The 24,537-nt window shown below is 42.2% G+C and overlaps 1 protein-coding gene across 1 annotated transcript in view; it reads left to right on the top strand.

Moving 5' to 3' along the window:
* The first annotated feature begins 13,420 nt into the window (after positions 1-13,420).
* The window catches only part of ADGRF1 (adhesion G protein-coupled receptor F1), a 28,188-nt gene continuing 17,071 nt past the window's right edge, over positions 13,421-24,537 (top strand). Inside the window, exons 1-5 of the mRNA XM_061146246.1 lie at positions 13,421-13,522; positions 14,837-14,894; positions 17,748-17,897; positions 19,244-19,417; positions 23,623-23,723. Coding sequence (XP_061002229.1) covers positions 13,454-13,522; positions 14,837-14,894; positions 17,748-17,897; positions 19,244-19,417; positions 23,623-23,723 — 552 coding nt within the window. The 5' untranslated portion in view covers positions 13,421-13,453. The remainder of the gene's footprint in view (positions 13,523-14,836; positions 14,895-17,747; positions 17,898-19,243; positions 19,418-23,622; positions 23,724-24,537) is intronic.

The raw sequence follows: 24,537 nt of genomic DNA, 5'->3' as shown, positions 1-24,537 counted from the left end.
CATACTGACTGCAGCACTTTCACAGCATCATCCTTTAGGATTTGAAATAGCTCAACTGGAATTCCATCACCTCCACTAGCTTTGTTCGTAGCGATGCTTCCTAAGGCCCACTTAACTTCGCATCCAGGATGTCTGGCTCTAGGTGAGTGATCATACCATCCTGATTATCTGGGCCATGAAGATCTTTTTTGTATAGTTCTTCTGTGTATTCTTGCCACCTCTTCTTAATATCTTCTGCTTCTGCTAGTCCATACCATTTCTGTTCTTCATTGAGCCCATATTTGCATGAAAATTTCCCTTGGTATCTCTAATTTTCTTGAAGAGATCTCTAGTATTTCCCATTCTATTGTTTTCCTCTATTTCTTTGCAATGATCACAGAGGAAGGCTTTCTGAGCACTTTGGTTTGGTGCAAGCATGAACTGGAAGAAGCAATAGGGTACTGGGTATGGAAGGATGTGAGCAGTGGCTGGGGTGTGTCCCCAGGGTGAACAACTCAGAAAGTAGACGAATGGCTTCCCCCAACAATGTCACTGAATTCACAGTTTTGCTTAAGGCTATTCATGTTCGCGTCCCTGGTGACTCAGAGGTAAAGAATCCACCTGCCAAGGCAGGAGATGCAAGTTTGATCCGTGAGTCGGGAAGATCCCCTGGAGAAGAAAATGACAACCCATTCCATTATTTTTGCCTGGCATATCCCACGGACAAAAGAACCTATAGTCCATGGAGTCACAGAAGTCCATGGGATCACAAAAGAATCGAATATGACTTAGTGACTAAACAAACAGGAATGCCTTATGAAACTACATTCTACCCGATCTAAACACACATCTTTGCAATTTTCAAAATATTCTGTCTTGTTCTCTTTCCAAAGATTTTTGTCAGGGAATACCCATAGTTACATAGATTGTGTCTGAGCAGAGATGTGCTCACAGGATATCAAGGCCTTCATAGTTCTGGACTGTATACACGGTCTTAATAGCTATGAAAATAATCTAGGAACCTAGAAGGATGGTGCAAAAGATGTAGAGCATTACCCTCTCTCCCATGCCCAGGTAGTTCTAGTCTTGCTGAATTCCACCACTATAGTACACAAAACCAGAGGAAATGTGGGGAGGGGTGTCTCTTAGAGCACCCCACTCCCCAGCAAGCCACAGAGAATCTCATAGAAGCTCCAGTTCAATGGCACATGAAAACCTGGGCTCTGGCATATGGAGGACAAATATCCATAAGAATTAATAAGTGTGAAAGTGCCCTAGCATTTTCTAGAGTTATTGTAAATCTCCTGTGCACGGTCAGTTAAATGAATATAACCCAAAAAGGTGAACAGACATGAAAAAAGTGCAAAATACGGCTGAATTTTGTTGATGAGGATGATCTGCTCGTCACAGTCTCTGGGTTCTCCGTGTAAATGTCAGTCTTTAATCTTCAGAGGCCCACAGACAGTGGAAACTGTTGTTTTGCTTTAAAGAAGGTATTTTGAAATACAGACTTTAAATAAAGTCTTGAAGATAATTTCTTTATCATTTGCCTCTTTCTCATAAGATAAAATTTTTTAAAAATCTGGTCATAAGGTTTCCTCTATTATTTAGGGATAAGCAGACATTTACTATAAAAGTGTGGTGTTAGGACTGGTTCACACCTGCAATGTTTTGGGTAAAGAGACTTTGGATTAAGTAGATTATATTTTCCAGGAAAACCTTTTGGACTTTTTGTTTGTACTTTAGCCCAGTTTTGCTTGATGACATTCCTGTGCTTAATTGCTTAAGAGTATCAGGCTAATCATTTCTAATAAGAAACTTAACAATATAATTCCTAGGCTTATAACATAACACTCTTCTATGTTGTTGACCAAGATACCAATTAAGCAAGTAACTAGCAAAAGAAAAGACAAAGACAGCATAGAATTTTTAAAATATTCAGGTTAGAATTTTATGATGGCAATATGCACCTTTAAACTTGATAAAGATTTTCCCAGGTGGTCTTGATAAAGAATGGTTCAGTTAAGAAATGTAGCTGGGATAGCTAATTATTCATTTGGAGGAAAAGGAAAGTAAAGCCCTTGTTGTTTGGTCGCTAAGTCATGTCCGACTCTTTTGTGACCCCATGGACTGTAGCGCACCAGGCTCCTCTGTCCATGGGATTTCCCAAGCAATAATCCTAGAGTGGGTCACCATTTCCTCCTCCAGGGGGTCTTCCTGACTCAGGAAATGTACCCTTGTCTTCTACTTGGCAGGCGGATTCTTTACCACTGAGCCCCCTGGGAAGCCCTAAAGCCCTATTTTATACCCAAACCTAAAATAACTTCAGGAAGATTGAAGATTTAAATGTTTATAACAAGCAAATGAACTTGCCTAAAAAGTGTGGGAAGTAAATATAAGAGGATTTTTTTTTTACCATATTTGCACAGAAAAAATTTTTTAGCATGACCCCAGATTTAAAATCCATAATGGAAGAGATTGACAGATGTGATTCCATGAACATTCTAAACTTTTGTGCTAAACAGGACAACATAAAAAGTTGAGAGACCACAAACAAATGATGGGCAAATATTTATAACATGAGTGACAAGGAGCTGATATCCATGCTATAATGAGCTCCTAAAAGCAGCTCTTAAGATAAAGGTGAACATTTCAATAGAAACACTTGATATAAAGACTTAAATAGTCAAACCAGAAAAATACCTTATTCAGTTCAGTTCAGTCGCTCAGTCGTTTCCGACTCTTTGCGACCCCATGAATCGCAGCACACCAGGCCTCCCTGTCCATCACCAACTCCTGGAGTTTACTCAAACTCAGGTCCATCAAGTCAGTGATGCTATCCAGCCATCTCATCCTCTGTTGTCCCCTTCTCCTCCTGCCCCCGATCCCTCCCAGCATCAGGGTCTTTTCCAAGGGGTCAACTCTTCGCATGAGGTGGCCAAAGTATTGGAGTTTCAGCTTCAGCATCAGTCCTTCCAATGAACACCCAGGACTGATCTCCTTTAGGATGGACTGGTTGGATCTCTTTGAGGTCCAAGGGACTCTCAAGAGTCTTCTCCAACACCATAGTTCAAAAGCATCAATTCTTCAGTGCTCAGCTTTCTTCACAGTCCAACTCTCACATACATACATGACCACTGGAAAAACCATAGCCTTGACTAGGTGGACCTTTGCTGGCAAAATAATGTCTCTGCTTTTTAATATGCTCTCTAGTTTGGTCATAACTTTCCTTCCAAGGAGTAAGCATCTTTTAATTTCATGGCTGCAGTCACCATCTGCAGTGATTTTGGAGCCCCAAAAAATAAAGTCTGACACTGTTTCCACTGTTTCCCCATCTATTTGCCATGAAGTGATGGGCCCATATGCCATGATCTTAGTTTTACATATAAATGGCCAATAAACATCTGAAAAAATGTTTTATTTTATTAATAATCAAAAGCCTAGAAATTAAAACAATTAGATTAAAATTTGCCAATTAGTTTGGCAAGCATTATAACCATGTTGGGACCAGTGTGATGAAACAGGCATTTCTACACCTTACCAGGGACTATAACTGGATACAAATTAAAAGGCTCATTTGGCCATGTCTATCAAAACTCAAAATAATCTGGAATGAAGGATGAACAAGAAAAAGGTTAATAGAAGGGACATTTAAGACAGATTATAGAAGTCTAAATAACAAATTTACCATGATATGTTTGCTTTTCATCTATGCATAATATGAAGGTGTTTTAGTTTTGAATTAGCATGGTATTTGCAGGATAGGAGGAATGCCAGGCAACTGGTTTTATTTCTAGAAAAATCATTTGGGGAATATGATAGTAAAATAGGCTTTTACTTACTAGGAAATTATGATGAAAATACTGTTAATACATGGGTAGGGAAACTTATAGAATGAGTGTTTTTTTGGTAGATTTGAAACAAGGTTTATCAATGTGAGCCCTGAATGAGAAGTCAGATATTGTTTTACTCATTTAAGAACAGATCACCTAAGAACAGTTTGTAAGATCTTTAATTTGACCTTTAACCCTTGAAGACCCCACAAAGTCTGTTCTGTAGGTTCTTCCCAGTAGGCCTGATGAGTTATGTTTTCACTCTTGAAGAGTTAGGTTTCCTTGGATACAAAATGACATTCACATTTGTTAGGAAGATAGCTTTGAAACATACATTCTTCTTTTTCTTGCACAAAGAGAGCTTAACTGAGTTCCATGTGGAAACAGCACAGTCATCTCTAAGAGCCATCTTCAAATTGGTCATCAGGTGTCTGACCAACATCATCTCGGTTGTTTGGGGTATGGTCAATCTTTAGTTCCAGGTCCATTTGTTCCCATTTCTTTGCAGCCAGTTCTTGAAACTGTGGCAGCTCATATCCTGGGTAGAGTGGTCATCTTGTCGTTAACTTCTCCCACCCGGTGTTTTAATATCTGTGAGACAGCTCACAGGATATGTCTCTGAATATTATCTATAGCCCTTGAGAAAGAACTAAAGGTCCTTGACTTTAATGACGGTATTATTATTATTTAGTCTCCTTTGACTCTTTTTCTTTGTTTCAGCATTTCTCATTTTTATGATTAAATGTATTCTTTGACTAAAGTTTTCCGCAGACAAAAGGCAGGCAGAGGACATGCGGGGCAAGGACCATAGGGTCTTGTTCCGTTTCACAGCGAGTTCCTCTTGGTGTTCTGCTTCGACCTAGATGAGTGGGATGGGGGAGGAGCTGGAGGGGGTTTCAAGAGGGAGGGGATATATGTGTACATATGACTGAGTCACTTCATTGTACAGAGGAAACTAACACAGCATTATAAAGCAATTATACTCAAATTTTAGAAAGACCTTGGCCCAAGCATTAAAATGAACCGGGCCCAGAGTCTAAGAGAAATATGAGGTTCTTTAGGGAGAGAAATTTAAGGAAATCATCGATACAGTCTTTTTATTTAGAATTTAGGTTTACTCTTCTCATTTCATACAAGTGTGAAGCCAAAATAATTCCCACTTAACTGCCAAAATAATCAAAGCAATACATATGAAAGCATTTTGTAAATTAGAAAGAATTATCCTTACTTCTTCTTATGTAACTATCCCCTCCCTGGAGTGCTATTCAGGTACTTTTTTTCAAGTAAACAGTCCAAGAGGAAACTCAAGTTCTCTGGGCTTTACTGATTGTCAGTAGGCAAAACCAAGCGGGGAAGATGACAAATAATGACCGGGGGATTCCAGGAAGGCTGGGTCCCCATTGCTAAGCTGAAGTCTTGGCTGCAAGAAAGAGCTTGGCACACCTCCTCTGGAGTGTCATTAATCATGTTTTAAGGGCTTGGTGGTAATTTGTGCTCTACTGAACTGTGAGTGACAGGAGAAAACCTTCAGTTACCGGGGGTTGGAATAGACCCAACCCTTGAGGCTGGCAGTCAGGCTTTTTACAGCAGAATGGAGCTAGACTTATCTATGAGGGATAAAGTAGAACACCCGGAGAAGTATTGGGCGATGAGTTAAGAACGACAAGTCATTCTGTACCTCTTTGCCAATGCAGGCGATGTAGGAGACTCGGGTTCAGTCCCAGTGTTTGGAACATGCCCTGGAGGAGGAAATGGCAACCCACTGCAGTAGTCTTGCCTGGAAAATTCCATGGACAGAGGAGCCTGGTGGGCTACAGTCCATAGGGTCGCAAAGAGTCTGACAAAACTGAGCAAGCTTGCAACTCTTTTAAGATGTAAAGTGGAGATAAATGAACTAAAAAAAAAAAAAAAACAACAAACACCAGAATCCATGTGAGGAGGGAGCAGACAGCTGAGCTATGCTGACAGCACCAGCGACAGGAGAAATGCTCTCTAGCTGAAGTTCCAATTCATGGCAAAGGACACAGAGACTTGTGAAAAAAAAATGTATCTTAATTTTTGAAGGAAAAAGGATCAGGGAAGAAATAGGGTCTTAAGCCGGACTCTGAAAGGAGATCCATTCAGTGAACCATCGGAAATTTAAATAGGGACTTTGGAGGAGAGAAATTCAAGCAATGCAGCAGCTGTTTTCAAAAGTAGGTCTGATCACGGTTCTTGGAGCTTCCCCAAGTGGGTGGAGCTACAATGAGCAAACACCCTGCCTAGGAAATTGGAGAGAGTGATCGGACAAATTAAAGCTTTGCAGGCTGGTGAAGTGTCCCAAGGGAAAGGCCAGCTTAGCTAAGTAGTCTCTTTTATCTCTTCCAACCTTGGGAGTTCTTAAAACACCCCACTGCTGTTCTCATCCAAAGGACTTAATTCTAAGTAGATTCTCAGCTCACCTTAAAAGATGTTCAGGTATGATAATAACTAGAGAAAATAGGAACAGAGTCCAGTAAAAAAATTTAATCTCTCCAAGCTCAGATTCAGTAACTGATCGACACTAATGTAAAGAACAATTACATAAATGATATATAAATAGAAGCTGCCGAATGAGCATATAATAATGGAATCTAAATGAGAACAGATCTGAGTGCATCTTATTTTCTTGCTTACTTTAGGGAAGAGGAAGTTGAGTCCAGCAAGAGTTCTTTTTAGCTTGTACATTTTCTAGCAGATAAAGGACAAAGTTGAGGTTAGGGTCTAATTCATCTAGGTCTTTTCCCAGCAAGTTTATTAAATATTAACATACTGAAAACATGCTAATATATAAAATATGTGTCTAAATTGTACTGGGGACACAACACAGACAGACACTGAAATTTTAAATATAGTCCTTCCAGAAGAAGTCAGTCTAGCTCAAAAAAATTACCAAACCACCAAATATTTTTCCAAGTGTGACACTGGTTGTCTTTTTTGTTTCCCACCTATATTTCCACCTGTCTTCTCTACTGTATCTGCCTATTGAAAATCACAAAGAAATTCTCAAAGGCAAATGGCTCAGGGATTCCTATACAAAGGCAGATCCCAATGAAAACATGACCAAAAACTCATAAAAAAAAGAATAAAATAAAACCAAGGTTTGGCAGGCTCTCATCTGCTAACCAGTTCTATTTGAATCATAAAGTCTTTTCTCCCAGTTGGAGATCTGCTCTTCCCGTATGTGTGTGTGTGTGCACGTGCGCATATGCGTGCATGCACATGAGTCCAAGACAGAGAGGAGGGTGACGATTCTACTGGGAATTCTTTTATTTATAGAGGAAGAAATATAATCCCATAAATACTGATGCCAGAAAGCCATCTGAGTTCAACTCTGCCTAAGAATAGATTGTTGCTAAAAATTCTGGAAACTGTAGGTGAGAGCAGTCCCAGTTCAGAACCACTGTTGATAAGGAGATAGCTGTTGACATAAATAAATGATATTTGATCCATAAATACATAACTGGAAGACTGGAAGACAATGGGCAGCTGTCTCCAGAAGCATAATAGCAAATGCTAATGATTGTTCTCCAAAAACTGAAGGACAAGGATTATCAGGAATGAATTCAACTGAATGAATTCAAGGAAGTGAAGGGGGTCCCACTATGGCCAAGCCTTCCCATGGATGCCAGGGCCGACACAGCTGTAGGTCAGGTATCACTGACCCCCAGCGAGGTGTCATGTAAACAAACACACACACTGATGACAACAACAGCTCCTCATCTATGGCAAGGGCACTTGGATTCTGAGAAATTTTCTTTTTTTAAAAATAATCAAGACACTTCCAACTGAGAAGGGAAGTGCTGAAAATACCATGGGGCTTACCTCTAGTGAAGGCAAATTTAAGTAGGATTTAAGATTACACCTGCTTAACACATGGAGAAGGAAATGGCAACCCATTCCAGTATTCTTGCCTGGGAAAATCCCACGGACAGAGGAGCTTGGTGGGCTGCAGTCCATGGGGTTGCAAAAGAGTCGCACACGATTTAGTGACTAAACAACGACTCCTCGACACACACACACAATTAACCGTCTTTAGAATCTGTTAACTCACTTATTGTAAACATGTATTTTTACTTCCTTGAAGCTTGGATCCCTCCATTGATACCGTGCTGGGCATCAACCCAGGAGTACCTTTTATTTGATTAGTTAGTTTGACTCAGATTGAAGTCAAATTCTGGAACAATCCAACAGTTACTATGGAAACTGGTGGTGAGATTGAAATACTAGTTATGCTAATATTAGCAGCTATCAATCATTGAGGCTCACCATCTGCTGGGCATTGCTCTAGGTTCTCTATATGCAATTACTCATTCAATTCTCTAAAGAATCTCTGAATTTGATAAACTTTCTCCATCTTATAGATGAGCAAACTGAGGCATAGAAAGATTAAGAAAATGCCAAAGGGCATCCAATTAATAAATGTCAAAGCCAGGACCTGAATCCTGGGCAGGCTAACCACAGAGCCTGTTTTGACCCATGCACCTTGAGTTACCCATGTCTACGATTAGTTGTCAAATATAGGATGTCCAGTTAAATTTATTTTTATTTTTATTTATTTTTGGCTGTTCCAAGTCTTAGTTGCAGCACACAAAATCTTGGGTTGTGGGATGTGGGATCTAGTTCCCTGACCAGGGATCACACCTGGGCCCCTGCACTGGGAGTGTGGAGTCTTAACTGCTGGACCACCAGGGAAGTCCCTTAGTTAAATTTGAATTTCAGAAAAACAACAGTCATCCTGGACAATGAATAGTGTCCCAAATATTGTGTGGCCCATACCTAAGACTAAAAAATTATTCCTTATTTATCAGTAAGTCTTCTAACCCTACCCTAGAGGAAGCTGAGTGTACCAAGGAAGCAAAGAAAACATTTTCGTAAGTTGGAACTTGGGTCTCAAATTCCAAAAGGAGAATTCATATCACAGGATTAGCCTCAATTGTGGTTGTTCAGTCGCTCAGTTGTATCTGACTCTTTGAGACCTCATGGACTGCAGCAGGCCAGGCTTCCCCGTCCTTCAATATCTTCCAGAGTTTGCTCAAACTCTTGTCCATTGGTTCAGTGATGCCATCCAACCAGCTCATCCTCTGTCACCCTTTTCTCCTGCCCTCAATCTTTCCCAGCATCAGGATCTTTTCCAATGAGTCCGCTCTTTGCATCAGCTTCAGCTTCAGTCTTTCTAATTAGCCTTGGAGCAGAACCTTTTTTCCCTCTCCTAGAAGCAGTTTAGAATAACAGCTCTCAGAGCTGTCTAAGGGTCAGCCTCACTTGGGAAGCTTTAATAACACACATGGCAGAGCCTGGTCTGCATAAGATTTAGTAGGTTTATGGTGGAATGGGGGTGCCTGTATTTTCAAATGGGCCCTGAAGTGTTTCCTTTTCTCCTTCCCAATGCCTCCCCCTCCTTTTCATAGCCTGGCCATTCATGATTGGCCTCTGGACCAGTGACTGGGAATCCCTGGTCTGAAACCCTGATTATAAGTTCCAGTTTACCATTTCTAGCAAGTCCAAGGAGACAAATAGCTCATGCCCCACCCTCCAGCGGGGGAAGAAGAGGGAATAAACAGGCCAAGAGGATAAGAGAGTTTCTTCACAACACTTGGAACTATAGCCCAGGCCTCCTCACATTGGGTTTGCAGCCTCAGGCCTGGGTGCCATATGTGAGAAAGAGATTTTTCAGGGAGAGAGAGAAATGGAGAGAAAAAGCCATGTGATTGCCAAGCCTCCCACATGGAAGCAGGCCCTGGCACAAGAGAACAAGAGGAGATCAGGTTACAAATCATCCCTGGAAGTGGAGAAAAAGTGGGAAAGGGGCTAGAAAGAGCACCAGCTCCCTCTGCAATGTGACTTCACTTCAGGAAGGTACTGGAAAATTGTCTTAGCAGAATGAGGTAAATTGGAACTTAGGATCAGGGTTTCAGTTTAGCAGGATGTGGCAGTTCACCAACAAATAAGCAATAACAACATACGTGTAAAGAAAAACAAATAGAAAATATCCAAAGGACATAGGAAAAGAAGTTCTAGTTCATAAAACTATTAAGCTATTTTACATCTATATGACATTTCATTATGTATGAGTGTGTATATACACATGATACAGATATAGATAGACATGTTTTATTATGTATGTGTGTATCTATCTATGTTTACATCTATATTTTTCTTTCTTTCTTTTTTTCAGTTGCTCAGTAGGTCCAGCTGTTGGCAGCCCCCATAGATTGTAGCCCATCAGGCTCCTCTGTCCATGGAATTCCCCAGGCAAGAATACTGGAGTGGGTAGCCATTCCTTTCTTCAGGGGATCTTCCTGACCTAGGGATCAAACTTGGGTCTCCCAAATTGCAAGTAGGTTCTTTACCATCTAAGCCACTAGGGAAGCCCCAATATAAATATGTGTGCATACCTGTGTGCTGAGTCACTTCAGTCATGTCCGACTCTGTGCAAGCCTACGGATCATAGCCTGCCAGGCTCCTCAGTCCATGGGATTCTCCAGGCAAGAATACTGGAGTGGGTTGCCATGCCGTCCTCCAGGGGATATTCCTGACCCTGGGATCAAACCCACATCTCTTACCTCTCCAGCATTGGCAGGCAGGTTCTTTACCGCTAGTGCCATCTGGGAAGCACCTATATACATATACTCATGTTTTATAATATGTCTATTTTTATGGAGTCAATTAAAAAAATTTTTTTTAATTTCATTTTAAATTAAAATTTTAATTTTATTTATTTTTTACAAATTAAATTAAAATTTTATTATTGGAATATAATTGCTTTACAGTGTTAGTTTCTGCTATACAACAACATGAATCAGTTATCTATCTATCTATATATATATACACACACACACCCACACCCACACACATATTCCCTTTCTCTTGAGCCTCTCTCTCACCCCCTCCATCCTACCCCTCTAGGTCATCACAGAGCACCAGGTTGAGCTCCCTGTGCTATACAACAGCTTCCTACTAGCTATCTATTTTACACATGATGGTGTATATGCATAGTGTATATTTGAAAAAACAACCACCCTAGAGACAAAAACCTATCACTTTCAGAAAGCAAGAAGCACAAGTCAGAGGGACCAGGACTCAGAGCAGATAGGTTCTGGGAAGCAAGATGGAGAAGAATGATCTGGAGTCCGGATTGCTGCCCAAAGAAAGTTAAAGCAGTCTATTTAGGGGGAGTCTTGGGAGGCAGGGGATGGGGGCATGTGAGCACCATTCACTAAGGGGGGCAGGTAAATACAAAAGGGGCGTGTGTCCCATGGCTTATTTTTTATGCTGCCCTAGAAAGCCCTAGAAAAACTCTACTAACATATAGACCATATCTGTGGCAGTAGTTGTACTGTCTTTAATGTCTTTTTTCTTTATTTAATCAATATTAAAAAAAATTTTATCTATTTATTTGGCTGCACTGGGTCTTAGTTGAAGAATTCAAATCTTCGATTTTCAATTGGCATGCAGAACCTTTAGTAGTGGCGTGTTGGACCTTAGTTCCCTGACCAGGGATTGAGCCCTGGGCCCCCCTCTGTTGGGAGTGTGAAGTCTTAGTCACTGGGAAGCCAAGGAAGTCTCTTAATCAATGCATTTTTTTTTAAATTGAACTATAGCATCCAACCAGTCCATCCTAAAGGAGATCAATCCTGGGTGTTCATTGGAAGGACTGATGCTGGAGCTGAAACTCCAATACTTTGGCCACCTCATGCGAAGAGTTGACTCATTGGAAAAGACCCTGATGCTGGGAGGGATTGGGGGCAGGAGGAGAAGGGGACGACAGAGGATAAGATGGCTGGATGGCATCACCAACTCGATGGGCATGAGTTTGGGTAAACTCTGGGAGTTGGTGATGGACAGGGAGGCCTGGCATGCTGTGATTCATGGGGTCGCAAAGAGTCCGACACGACTGGGTGACTGAACTGACTGACTGATAGCTGATTTACAATGTTGTATTAATTTCTGCTGAATAAGAAAGTGATTTAGGGATTATACTTATATATATATTCTTTCTTATATTCTTTTCCATTATGCTTTGTCACAGGACATTGAATATAGCTCTCTGTGCTATGCAACACAGGAGACTCTGGTTTAATTCATGGGTGGGAAAGATCCCCTGGAGAAGGGATAGGCTACTCACTCCAGTTCTCTGGGACTTCCCTGGTGGCTCAGATGGTTAAAGAATCTACCTGCAATTCAGGAGACCTGGGCTTGATCCCTGAGTTGGGAAGATTCCCCTGGAGAAGGGCATGGCAACCCACTCCAGCATTCTTGCCTGAAGAATCCCCGTGGACAGAGGAGCCTGGTGGGCTACAGTCCATGGGGTCGCAAAGAGTTGGGCATGACTAAGTGGCCAAGCATACACAGCGCAGCCCTGTGCTATATGGTAGGCCTTTGTTGTTAATCCGTTATCCATATAAAAGCTTACACCTGCTAACTCCAACCTCCCCTTTCATCCCTCCCCAACTGTTGTATTTTCATGTAGATCAGAGAGCAAAGCTCAGGGCAGTGCTGTTGGGATGGCAAAGCATGCATGAAGTTTAAAGGGCACCCAGAGAGGAAGGTAAGTGCTGGGCTGATCTTCTGTGTTGCTGACTCCAGGCACTGATTCCAATGCTGGGGAATCATAGCTCTTCATCTTTTCCTGTGGAGCTGTAAAGGGCATTTTGTGGCCATGACTGTGGGCCGAGTTGTGTCTAAATTATTCTGAGATAACCATGAACTGGAGGACAATTTGTTGCTAACCACACAAACTATAAAGAAGGAAATTTGACCGGTTCATGACTATTTTTATGCTAAAGTACTCTATCTTAATATTAGAGTTTCTAGGGTCCTTGGTTATTTGAGTGTATGTCTTTACTGAGATGAAAAGAAAACCTCAGTGAAATATAAAAGGCTGGATGTTAAATGCACTCAGTTGCAAAGTGAAGCAAGTCAAGATTTTAAAATAGCCTGTGTTGAGTCATGTAAAAGTGTTAGTCACACATGCGTGTCCAAACCCATGGACTGTAGCCTGCCAGGCTCCTCTGTCCATGGAATTCTCCATGCAAGAATACTGGAGTGAGTAGCCATTCTCTTCTCCAGGGGATCTTCTCTACCCAGGATCAAACCTAGGTCTCTTGCATTGCAGTCAGATTCTTCACCATCTGAGCCAACAGGGAGGCCCTGTGTTAAGTCATATTTGATCACTTAGAAGAAATTCCAGAGAAATTGTCTAGTAAGTTTGTAAAGAGAAAAATTCACCAGTTCTACAGTGAGAGTAGAAGAGATGGTCTCTCTGGTGAAAATAAATAACCAAACCCTCAGAGCTTCTGATGAGCCCACTTAGGTTTTACCCCTCTGGGCGTTTTATTTTACTTGGAGGCACCAGGTCTTCCCTATGGCATACAGGATCTTTGAGCTGTGGCATGTGGGATCTAGTTCCCTGACCAGGGACCCAACCTGGGCCCCCTGCATTGGGAGGTTGGAATCTTAGCTACTGGACAACCAGGGAAGTACTCCCCCCTCCCCACCCCCACCCCCACCAATGCATTTTAAAATTTTGGTTTGAATGACTTGTCTTCATGTCTCATCCTTGCAGGCACACACGTCTAGCCACAGACTGTGACTCCAGGCCCAGGAGGGACCATCAGAAGATGAGATTTCATCCTCTCTGGCTCTTCTCCTTCCTCACGATCACCGAGGGCCGAGATAGCTTCCTAGAGGTGAGCTGGCCTATGTCCGGTTTTCCTCTCTGTCCTTCTGCCACTCTGAATCCCCATCACTCTCTAGGCAACTGAAATGACATAATTTCATAGACTTGGAATCAGAAGTGCTGGGTTCTTGTCTCAACATTACTTGCCTTAGTTGTGTGGCCTTAGTCGAGTCATTTTATCTCTTGGAGCTTAGATGATTTGACTGCAAAGCCAGCATCTTGGACTAAGCCATCCTGGAGATCACATCCAACTCAGCACATCCTCTCCTATGGCCTCTTTGATGGAGAAAGAGCATATAAATCCACATTAATCGACATTAGCAATTCTTGGACTCTTCCCTACCTATTCTCACTTTCTTTTTTTCCAATAGTCATTTTAAAAATAAGGAGTTGTCTATTTTTTAAATTTACTTATTTGGCCATGTCAGGTTTTAATTGCAGCTCACAGGCTTAGTTGCCATGGGGCAGGTGGGATCTTAACTCTTTAATCAGGGATGGAGCCTGTGTTCCCCACATTAGAAGATGGCTTTGTAATTGCTGGATGACCAGGGAGGTTCCCATTTTTTAAAATTGAAGTAATAATTTACGTATTTTAGTTAAGCTTACACAGTCAATTTACAACGTTGTGTTCAATTCAGGTATACAGCGAAGTGATTGAGTTGTTTAGTTGCTAAGTCATGTCCAACTCTTTTGTGACCTCATAGACTAGCCTGCCAGGCTCCTCTGTCCATGGGGTGTCCCAGGCAAGAATACTGGAGAGTGTTGCCATTTCCTTCTACAGGGGATCTTCCCAACCCAGGGATCAAACCCATGTCTCTTGCATTGCAAGTGGATTCTTTACCACTGAGCCACCAGGAAAGCCCAATATATATGCATCTGTATTCTTTTTCAGACTCTTTTCCATCATAGGTGATTATAAGACATCGAGTATAGTTCCCTGTCCTGTACAGCCCTTGCCGCAACCCAGAAAGATCTACAGGACCTGCCTCCCCAAAGCTACTCTCTGACCTCACTTCCTGCCCCCTCCCCGACACCACATAGCTACTCTGGCCTTCACATGCCAGGCATGTTCTTATCCCATAGCCTTTGCACGTGCTGTTCCCTCCTCTTGGAAAGTTCTTTCTCGGAGATCCTCCCTTTCCCACCTCCTTCAGATCTGTGCTCAAAAGGTGTCTCAGCCATGTCTTGTCTCGTATCCACTCACCATCCCGCTAGGTTTTAGATATATAATTTTAATTAATCTGGGAAATCCAACAAGGCTTTATGAAATACAACATGACAAACCCTTGCTGTAATTCTTTTTTTTTTTTTTTCTTTTTAACAGTGGGATGATGGCATCAAAACAAAACGAGAACTCATTGTGAATAAGCAAAAGCCTCCAGGTAAGACTCATATACACTGGAGGCATTCACTGGAACCAGGAGTGAAGTAAAAGTGTTAGTCACTCAATCATGTCTGACTTTTTCAGGCCCATGGGCTGTAGCCTGCCAGGCTCCTCTGTCCATGGAATTCTGCAGGCAAGAATACTGGAGTGGGTAGCCATTCCCTTCTCCAGGGGATCTTCCTGACCCAGGGATCAAACCCAGGCCTCCTGCACTGCAGTCAGATTCTTTACCCTCTGAGTCACTGGAGCTAGGAGAACAGGGTTTAAGTCCTAGGAGTGCTTCTGATGGGTTGTATGATCTTGGGCCTGTCGTTAAACACCTCAAATCTGTAAAATGATAATAACAGTAATTCCTTGTGAGGATGAAGTAATATAATAGAGGCATAGTATCCTATCCCGTGCCCAGCCAGTAGCTGCCCCATATTCTTTCTTTCCTTTCTCATCTTGACCCCAATAATATAATTAAAGGCACAGATGTCAATCTAGAAATGAGTTGTGATCTGAAATTTGATTTGCAAGTGTGATGTCTTGAGCATTTAATATATTTCCGCATGGAAACAATACACACAGATGGTTGTTAGATTCCTGGGTCAGACCACTAAAGCTTTGTTACGGTGCAGTGAATCTTCAACCCCAGTCCGTCTGGACCTCCCTCGTAGCTCAGTCGGTAAGGAATCTGCCTGCAGTGCAGGGGCCTGGGTTCGATTCCTGGGTTGGGAAGATCCCATGGAGAAGGAAATGGCAACCCACTTCAGTATTCTTGCCTGGCGAATCCCATGGACAGAGGAGCCTGGTGGGTTACAAGTCCATGGGGTCAAAGAGTCGGACACGACTTAGCGACTAAACCACCACAGAAAACCTGCCATCCGTCAATATGCTCACAGGGTCATAGGCCTTCCCACATTGTTGCAAGGCCACAATTCTTTGGGAAAATGAAATCAGAATTTCAACTTGGAATGCCATAAAATGGTAAATGCACAAGTACACGTTGAACTGCTACAAATGCCAGTCACTATTTTAGATGTGTTAGGTGAATTAAATTCCCACATGGATCCTATCAGTTAGGTTCAATCACCATCTTTATTTTACAGAGTGTGAAACTGACAGAGCCCAGGGAGGGGCAGGGGTGGGAGGAAGCGTGGTTCAACCCCAATCTGTCTGGTTCCAGAACAAGAAGCATTAACCCCTGACAGCTTGGCCAGGGTCAGCCTTTCCCCAGTTCCCCACCTCTGACCTGTCTGGGCCATGGCAGTGGATATCTCCTTAGCCCTCATCACTGGGGGTAATTCCCAAGGCTGGCATAGAGTTTCCAGACTGAAGGAGACAGGGGAGAGGTGAATAGGTGGCAACCATGACAGACAGGAGTCTCCTGTTAATGTCCCAGGGCAGGCTGCAGCCTCTGGATTTCCTTCCAAGAAGCCTAGGGATTGTCCTGTGTGTGTATTCAGTCACTTCAGTCATGTCCCACTCTTTGCCACCCTGTGGACCGTAGCCTGCCAGGCTCCTCTGTCTATGGGATTCTCCAGGCAAGAATACTGGAGTGGGTTGCCATGCCCTCCTCGCCTAGGGATTGATTCAGCTGCATTTCTTCCCTATAAATCTTCCAACTCCCCAGGGCCCCTAAGAAATGAGACAGTTTCATAGGAGCCCTCCCCATCTCATCTGTGCCCGTAGAAAGCACGGTGGTGTCCTGAGAAATCTACAGGATTCTTAGAGGTTTCTTTGCCAATGGCAATGAAATGAGACTCAGGGGAAAAAGATATTCAGCTTTTGCCTCTTTGTCTCTGAAGTCCTTGACAATCTCAGTCTGGGGTCCACAGAGGACCTTGGGAGGCTATTAAGACCCCATGGAATTTGATGCCAAATTTCATGTGAATGTGTCTAAGTAAATTCTGGGTGAGGTTCCTCTTCTACACCAGCCCAAAGCACCTAATGGCCTCTCCTTAAGGAAACGAGGGTGCTGCTCAGAAACGATAAGGTGGAGGTGAGAGTGCGTTAAGGTTCAAGTAAGGTTTGCTTTGGTTTTACTTTTGCGTTTCATCTCAGTATCAGACTCAGCTAACTAGTGGAACATTTGTGCGTGAGAGGGAAAGGCTCTTTGGAGAGGAAAGAGGGGACTGGGGGTTTTATTTATTTATTTATTTATTGAAGATTTTCCTTTTGTGGATCATTTTTAAAGTCTTTATTGAATTTACAATATTACTTCTTTTATTTAATTTCAAATTTATTTTTATTAATTGAAGGATAACTACTTTACAGAATTGTGTTGGTTTCTGTGAAACATTTACATGAATCAGCCATAGGTATACATATTATTGCCGCCTCTGTTTTTTTTTGGTTTTCTGGGATCTCAGCTCCCTGACCAGGGATTGAAACCACGCCTCCTGCATTGGAAGGTGAAGTCTTAACCACTGGACCACCAGAGAAGTCCGGACTGGGGGTTTAGTATCAGAGATGCCCTCAGAAGATCAGAGCTGAGGGAGCAGGAGGGGAGAGTGACTAAGAGTTCCTCACCTCTTGTCCCTTCAGTCTTGACCCAGAAGCTTGACTCTGGATGTGACCTGAGAAGTAGGGAGAATCAGGATGTCAGAGCTGAGCTGGATTGGCGAGCACGGAGCAGCTAGTCTGGCAGAAGTCAGAGAAGAGATGTGTCTTGGGCCTGTGTGGGCGGTCTGCATGCTTTACTCTGGAGGCGTATTTTTAGTCCATGACTGGATGAGTGGAAGTGAATACCAAGCAGCGTCCGTGAGCCCCACGCTGAACCTGACCTCTCTTCTGTGGTCACTTGCCCGGCAGTATCTCCCTCCCAGCCCGAGAAAGGATGCCTCTGACTGTCTCTCCTCTTCTCTAGGCTCAACCCAGGAATACGAGTTGCTGCTTCAGGTGCACTATCGAAATTCCAAGGAGAAAAGAGAGCTGACGAAATTTCTGAAGTTTTGGGTGCCTTATTCATTTTTCTTACCTCAGCCAGTGAAGATCATCAGAGCAAAGGCCACCACGTGTGAGTCCGTCTCTGTTGACTGGGAGGAGAAACGGGGAATGTGATGCCTGAGTCGGGTAGAGCTTAGGCTATCCTGTGGAATCTGTCACTCCCACAATAGCTATGGCTGAAAAGAAGGCTGTTTAGTTGCTAAGTTGTGTCCAACTCTTTGTGACCCCATGGATGTAGCCTGCCAGGATCCTCTGTCCATGGCATTTTCCAGGCAAGAATATTGGAGTGGGTTGCCCTTTCCTTCTCCAGGGGAATCTTCCAACCCAGGGATGGAACTTGCATCTCCTGCTTGACAGGAGGATTCTTTACCACTGAGCCACCTGGGAAGCCCAACTAACAACCACCACAGTGGGGTTAGGAGAAACTAAGGAATTTATCTAAAACAAGAGTTCTCAGGGTGTGGTACCCAGACTGGCGGTAGCAGCAGCAGCAACAGGGAATGTTAAAAAAAAAAAAATGCAGATCCCAGACATTGCCTCATAAACTTTGGAATGAGACCCCTCCCAGAAGATTTTGATGCACGATCAAGTCTGAGAACCACTTACTGTGCACAGTTGTGTGTAATTTCACAACACTGTCTGGTGACTTTGCCCCAGGTTTTTTTTTTTTTTTTTTTTGGTCTGTTAAAAAGGAAAGATTTTTGGTGGGAGTTTTAGGTCAAATAGAAACATACAGGTTTGGTTAGTAGAATTTTTCCTTATAACTCTCAACAGAAAGGTCTGTCTGTCTTTGCCATATGGCTAACAGGGACTTTGGAAAAGTGATGCTAGGCTGATGAGAGCCTCCAGTAAGACAGTGGACAAATACCTTCTAGAATCCTTCAAATAACTCTCAGGTTGTCAAACCTTCTTCTGCTTCCTTCTCCATTCAAAGGATATCAATGGAACATACACCCTTCTTTTTGATGCTAGTGGCTCAAATGGTAAAGAATCTGTCTGAAATGTGGGAAACCTGGGTTTGATCCCTGGGTTGAGAAGATCCTCTGGGGAAGGGAACAGCTACCCACTCCAGTATTCTTGCCTGGAGAATTCCATGGACAGAGGAGCCTGGTGGGCAACAGTCTATAGGGTCAAAAAGAGTTGGACACGACTGAGCGGCTAACACTTTCACTTTCACTTCTCAAGATATTTGATTGTTGTTTGCTGGATTTCTGATCCAACCTCAGTATCTATGGAGCAGGATGTTTTCTTAACTTTAAACATGCTTGTTTCCATTTTGGTTTCATTCTTCTAGCTTTTGGAGAGAGATACCTCTAGCTTTTGATTCATATTCTGTGTCAAAGCCAAGGATGAGAGCTCAGCTATAGCCAGTTTATGAAAAAGGCCCGGTGAGACCAAGCTCTGTTTTTCCTGCAGACTGTGGCTACCAGAACGGGGTCCTGCGCTGTGCCTGTGAAGACAGCTACTCTTGGTTTCCTCCCCAGTGCCTCGACCCCCAGAATTGCTCCCTTCTCAAGGCAGGATCACTCCAGAGCTGTGACTGTCATCCCAGCAACCTCACCCAGAGCGTCTATTTCTGTGAGAGAACAAGTAAGCACCTATGGATACCCAGAGGGGAGCCAGGGCGCCTCCCACCTCCACAAGTGACAGAGAGGAAAAGGACTCCTAGATCTGCGTCCCGATGTTTCTGTTTGCCTCCCAGAGGAGAGCTAGTGTTTACAGGGAGATGGAAAAGCAGTGATGACGTACCGTGTTAGGCTTGGCTGGACACACTGAGAAATTTGGAAGTGCAGAAAATTCAGATATGCAAGTTGGTGTTTGGGTGCCAGTTTATCCTGGAGGTACATCTAGTTCACCTCTACAATTCTATGATTCTTCTGAAATTTAGGGAGATTCCCTGGGATTCCAAATCAGGGAACAGCCTGAGTAAATAACGTTTTCTTTCCACTTCTTGGGCCAACATCAATTTCCAGAAAATAAAAATTCAGAGGTGTGAAACAGGGAGGGTTATCTAGTAATTATAGTGAAAGAAATGCTCTAAATTGCCAACAAATATGTGTACTGAATGAACTGCCAAAACTAAACGGAAGTTGAAAGTCTAGCTTAGGAAACCAGTGGATGCTGAGGCAGCTACTGCCAGCTTAGGTTGATGTTCAGTGTATGCTATGGTGACCCGGATGACGTGGGCCCCCAACAGACCGAATGACTTTAGGAAATGTCCCCAGTGACTAGTCCAGTTATCTTGAAGCTCCAGAGTTTAATAGAGTGGAGCAAAGAGTAAAGGAGGGCCTGAAATAGCCCAGCTTCCCTGGGTATCCCTCGGTCCCTTTCCCAGGACCACAGCAATTCAGGTTAAGGTGATGCTTATTTATTTACTTATTTATTTTTAAATCTGTATTGAAAAACAGTTGATTTACAATGTTGTGTTTAATTTCTACTATACAGCAAAGAGGCTCAGATACACACACACACACACACACACACACACACGTATGCATCTGTGCATGCCAAGTTGCTTCAGTTGTGTTTAACTCATTGCAGCCCAATGGACTGTAACCTGCCAGGCTCCTCTGTCCATGGGATTCTCCAGGCAAGATTACTGGAGTGGGTTGCATGCCCTCCTCCAGGGGATCTTCCTGACCCAAAGAGTGAACCCATGTTTCCTATGTCTCCTACACTGGCAGGAGTGTTCTTTACCACTAGCACCACCTGGGAAGTCCATATACATATGTATATGTATATGTGTATATATATACATATACATATATTCTTTTCCATTATGGTTTATCAAAGGATATTGGATATAGTTCCCTGCGTTATACAGTAGGACCTATTGATTATCTATCTTATATATAATACTTTGCATCTGCTAATCCTAAATGACTAATCCTTTCCTCCCCAAATAACATGTAATTATTAAGCACCATCTTTATACCCAGATCAGGAGCAAATTCTGGGAGGTCGCTATAATGCATTTCTATTTAATGCATTATATAGATGCACCACTATAATGCATCACTATAATGCATTTCTCTTGCTGTTGATGAATTAGCAAGCTGCTTGCGGTGGCCAGATTGTTAACACATGTAAAAAGACAATGTCATATTTTCAATAGATTTTGATGGAATCCTACTCTTTGAAGAGTGGTCCATTTCTGATCCATCCTTGGGGGAATATAAACATGAATCAGACAGGGATTACATTCACAAGGATCTTTCCCAAATAGAGTTGGAATGTATACACATGAGGTGTGTTCACAGGTAGATGTGTAGGTGTAAAGGCTGGAAGGGAGGTATGGATAAAGTACTGTAGGAATTTAAAGGAGAGAAAGACACTTTTTATATGGGACCTAGGGAAGGTCTTGCAAAAGAGATGCATTTAACCAAGTCCTGAATGAAAGACACAGGATTTGTCCATCCAGAGGTAGGGAATAGCCTGTCCCAGAGCAGAAAGGCACCAGTGATATGTAAGCAAGGGTTAAGTTGGAATTAGCAAATAGTGATTTTTTTAAAAAGTTTTTTTTTTCAATAGGGACAATGTTTAAGCTCAGTGCCTAAACTGAGATATATTTCATTGCTAGTGACTGTTGTTTGTAACCACATATGAGTGCTTACTTGCTTACCTGCTTATCGGTCATCCCCTTCATCGGTCACAGCTTTGCCATTGCAGAGGGGCTTATGTAACTCAATGAGGTCATGAGCCATGCCACTGGAGGAGGAAACAGCACCCCATCTCAGTAAAGGAGAAAGGGAAAGATACACCCATCTGAAGCAGAGTTCCAAGGAAGGGCAAGGAGAGATAAGAAAGCCTTCTGAAGTTTACACTACAAAGTAATAGAGGGAAATAATAGAATGCGAAAGACTTGGGATCTCTTCAAGAAAATTAGAGATACCAAGGGAACATTCCATGCAAAGATGGGCACAATAAAGGACAGAAACAGTATGGACCTAACAGAAGCAGAGATGGCAAGAATACAGAGAAGAACTATACCAAAAAGGTCTTAATGACCCAGATAACCATCATGGTGTGGTCACTCACCTAGAGCCAGACATCCTGGAGTGTGAAGTCAAGTGGGACCTAAGTGCCATCACTACGAACAAAGTTAGTGGAGGTGATGGAATTCCACCTGAGCAATTTTAAATTCTAAAAGATGACGCTGTTAAAGTGTCACACTCTACATGCCAGCAAATTTGGAAAGTTTAGCAGTGGTCGCAGGGCTGGAAAAGGTCAGTTTTCATTCCAATCCCAAAGAAGGGCAATGCCAGAGAATGTTCAAACTACTCTACCGTACAATTGTGCTCGTTTCACTGGCTAGCAAAGTAATGCTCCAAATCCTTTAATCTAAGCTTCAGCAGTAGGTGAACGGAGAACTTCCAGCTGTACAAGCTGGATTTTAAAAAGGCAAAGGAACCAGAGGTCAAATTGCCAACATCCGTTAGATCATAGGAAAAGCAAGGGAATTTCAGAAAAGTATCTACTTCATTGACTACACTAAACCCTTTGACTGTGTGGATCACAGTACACTGTGGAAAATTCTCAAAGGGATGGGAATACTAGACCACCTTACCTGTCTCCTGAGAAACCTGTATGCAGGTCAAGAATCAACAGTTAGAACAGGACATGGAACAATGGACTGGTTCCAAACTGGGAAAGGAGTATGTCAAGGATGTATATTGTCCATGCTTATTTAACTTCTATTCAGAGTATATCACATGAAATACAGGGCTGGATGAATCACCAGCTGGAATCAAGATTGCCAGGAGAAATATCAACAACCTCAGATATGTAGATGATGCTTCTCTTATGGCAGAAAGTGGAGAGGAACTAAAGAGTCTCTTGATAAAGGTGAAAGAGGAGAGTAAAAAAGCTCGCTTGAAACTCAGCATTCAAAAAACTAAGATCATGGCATCTGGTCCCATCATTTCATGGCAAATAGAAAGGGAAAAAGTGGAAACAATGAGAGACTTTATTTTCTTGGGCCCAACATCACTGTGGATGGTGACTGCAGTCATGAAGTTAAAAGACGTTTGCTCCTTGGAAAGAAAGCTATGACAAACCTAGACAGTATGTTAAAAACTAGAGACATCTCTTTGCTGACAAAGGCCCATATAGTCAAAGCTAGGTTTTTTTCTAATAGTCATGTACAGATGTGTGATTTGGACCACAAAGAAGGCTGAGTGCCAAAGAATTGAAGCTTTCAAATTGTGTTGCTGGAGAAAACTCTTGAGAGTCCTTTGGACTGCAAGGAGTTCAAACTAATCAATCCTAAGGAATCAACCTTGAACTTTCATTGGAAGGACTGATGCTGAAGCTGAAGCTGTAATACTTTGGCCACCTGATGCAAAGAGCTGTCTCATTGGAAAAGTCCCTGATGCTGAGAAAGATTGAAGGCAAACGGAGAAGGGGCTGCAGAGGATGAGATGGATAGATAGCATCACTGACTCACTGAACATGAATTCGAGCAAGTTCCAGGAGATAGTGAAGGCCAAGGAAGACTGAAGTGCTGTAGTCCTTGGAATATCAAAGAGTCGGCCATAACTTAGTCACTGAACAACAGCAAAAGGTAGTCTTGATTACTGCAATTTCCCATTATGTTCCAAAGCCACAAAAGAGAAGTATTTTTCTTCCTGTATTACTTACTTTAGGGGAACATTCATCATAAAAAGAAATTGACCAAAAAAAATAAAAAAAGAATTGAAGTACCACTGTCAAATAGATGGGCTGAATTAGACTTGTAATTTTATGCTATATCAAGTGAGTAATTTTCATCTCTGTAAATTTCTTATTTTCCATAGAGGTTTGGGGTACTTTCAAAATTAATGAAAAATTTACAGAAGACCTTTTGGACTCATCTTCTGCTATGTACGCCAAATATGCCACTGGAATTGAAATGCAGGTAAGCATTTGCCCCTTATTATATAAGAACTTATTGGTTAAACATAAGTTCAGATGTTTCTAATTCAACATGTTTATTTAACACATATTCTTCATTCATTTTTCAATTAGTTCTTACATAGCAGTTACTCTGCCCACAAGGAATATATTTTAAACATATTCTTTCAAGGAGTGTTAAGCAGCTGACCTCTTCTCATTCCTTTAGTGCTTGGTTTTGCTCATTCATTAGCGTAATATTAAACCAAGCCTTATTGATTATTTTCTGATTTTTATTTGTCAAAAGAAAGTTTTCATGATCTGAGTGCAATTGTCAACATTTGGGATTTTTTTCCTTAAAGAAGTCTCTCTTGTTAGAAGCTAAAGAGAATTACTCTCCAAAATTCTGGACTTCATACTGAAGTCACATAAAACTACCTTCGTCTAGGCTGGTGGTTCAGGTGTGGTCCTAACTGAAGTCATGCACAAATACTTCACAAGCAGATTCAGTTTAGGCATCTGTTGAAATAAATGGCTTATTTAGGGGAAGGAAAAGATGGGCTTGGGGTGAATTTATTATACTGTCTGGTACCCAATTCATCCTCTAATCTAAGCAATTGCTTCTCCGTTCTTTATTAGCCACCTCAAAATTACAGTGTATGTGTGTGCACAGGTGTGTGAGTGTTCATTCTCTGCTCTCATTTTAATAGTATTTCTGCAACACACAATTACCTCCCGCCATGTCTCTTTCCTTTGCTCATTGCTTCAGTTGGTTTGTTTATTGTCTGCATCCACTTTTTTGCTCAAATGTCTTTCTTGTGTGGGGACAAAGATCAACA

This window comes from Dama dama, chromosome 7 (genome assembly GCF_033118175.1).
Source record: "Dama dama isolate Ldn47 chromosome 7, ASM3311817v1, whole genome shotgun sequence".
Classification (NCBI taxonomy): Eukaryota; Metazoa; Chordata; class Mammalia; order Artiodactyla; family Cervidae; genus Dama; species Dama dama.
The sequence above is the reverse complement of the archived record's forward strand: the minus strand, read 5'-3'. Positions and strand labels throughout refer to the sequence as shown.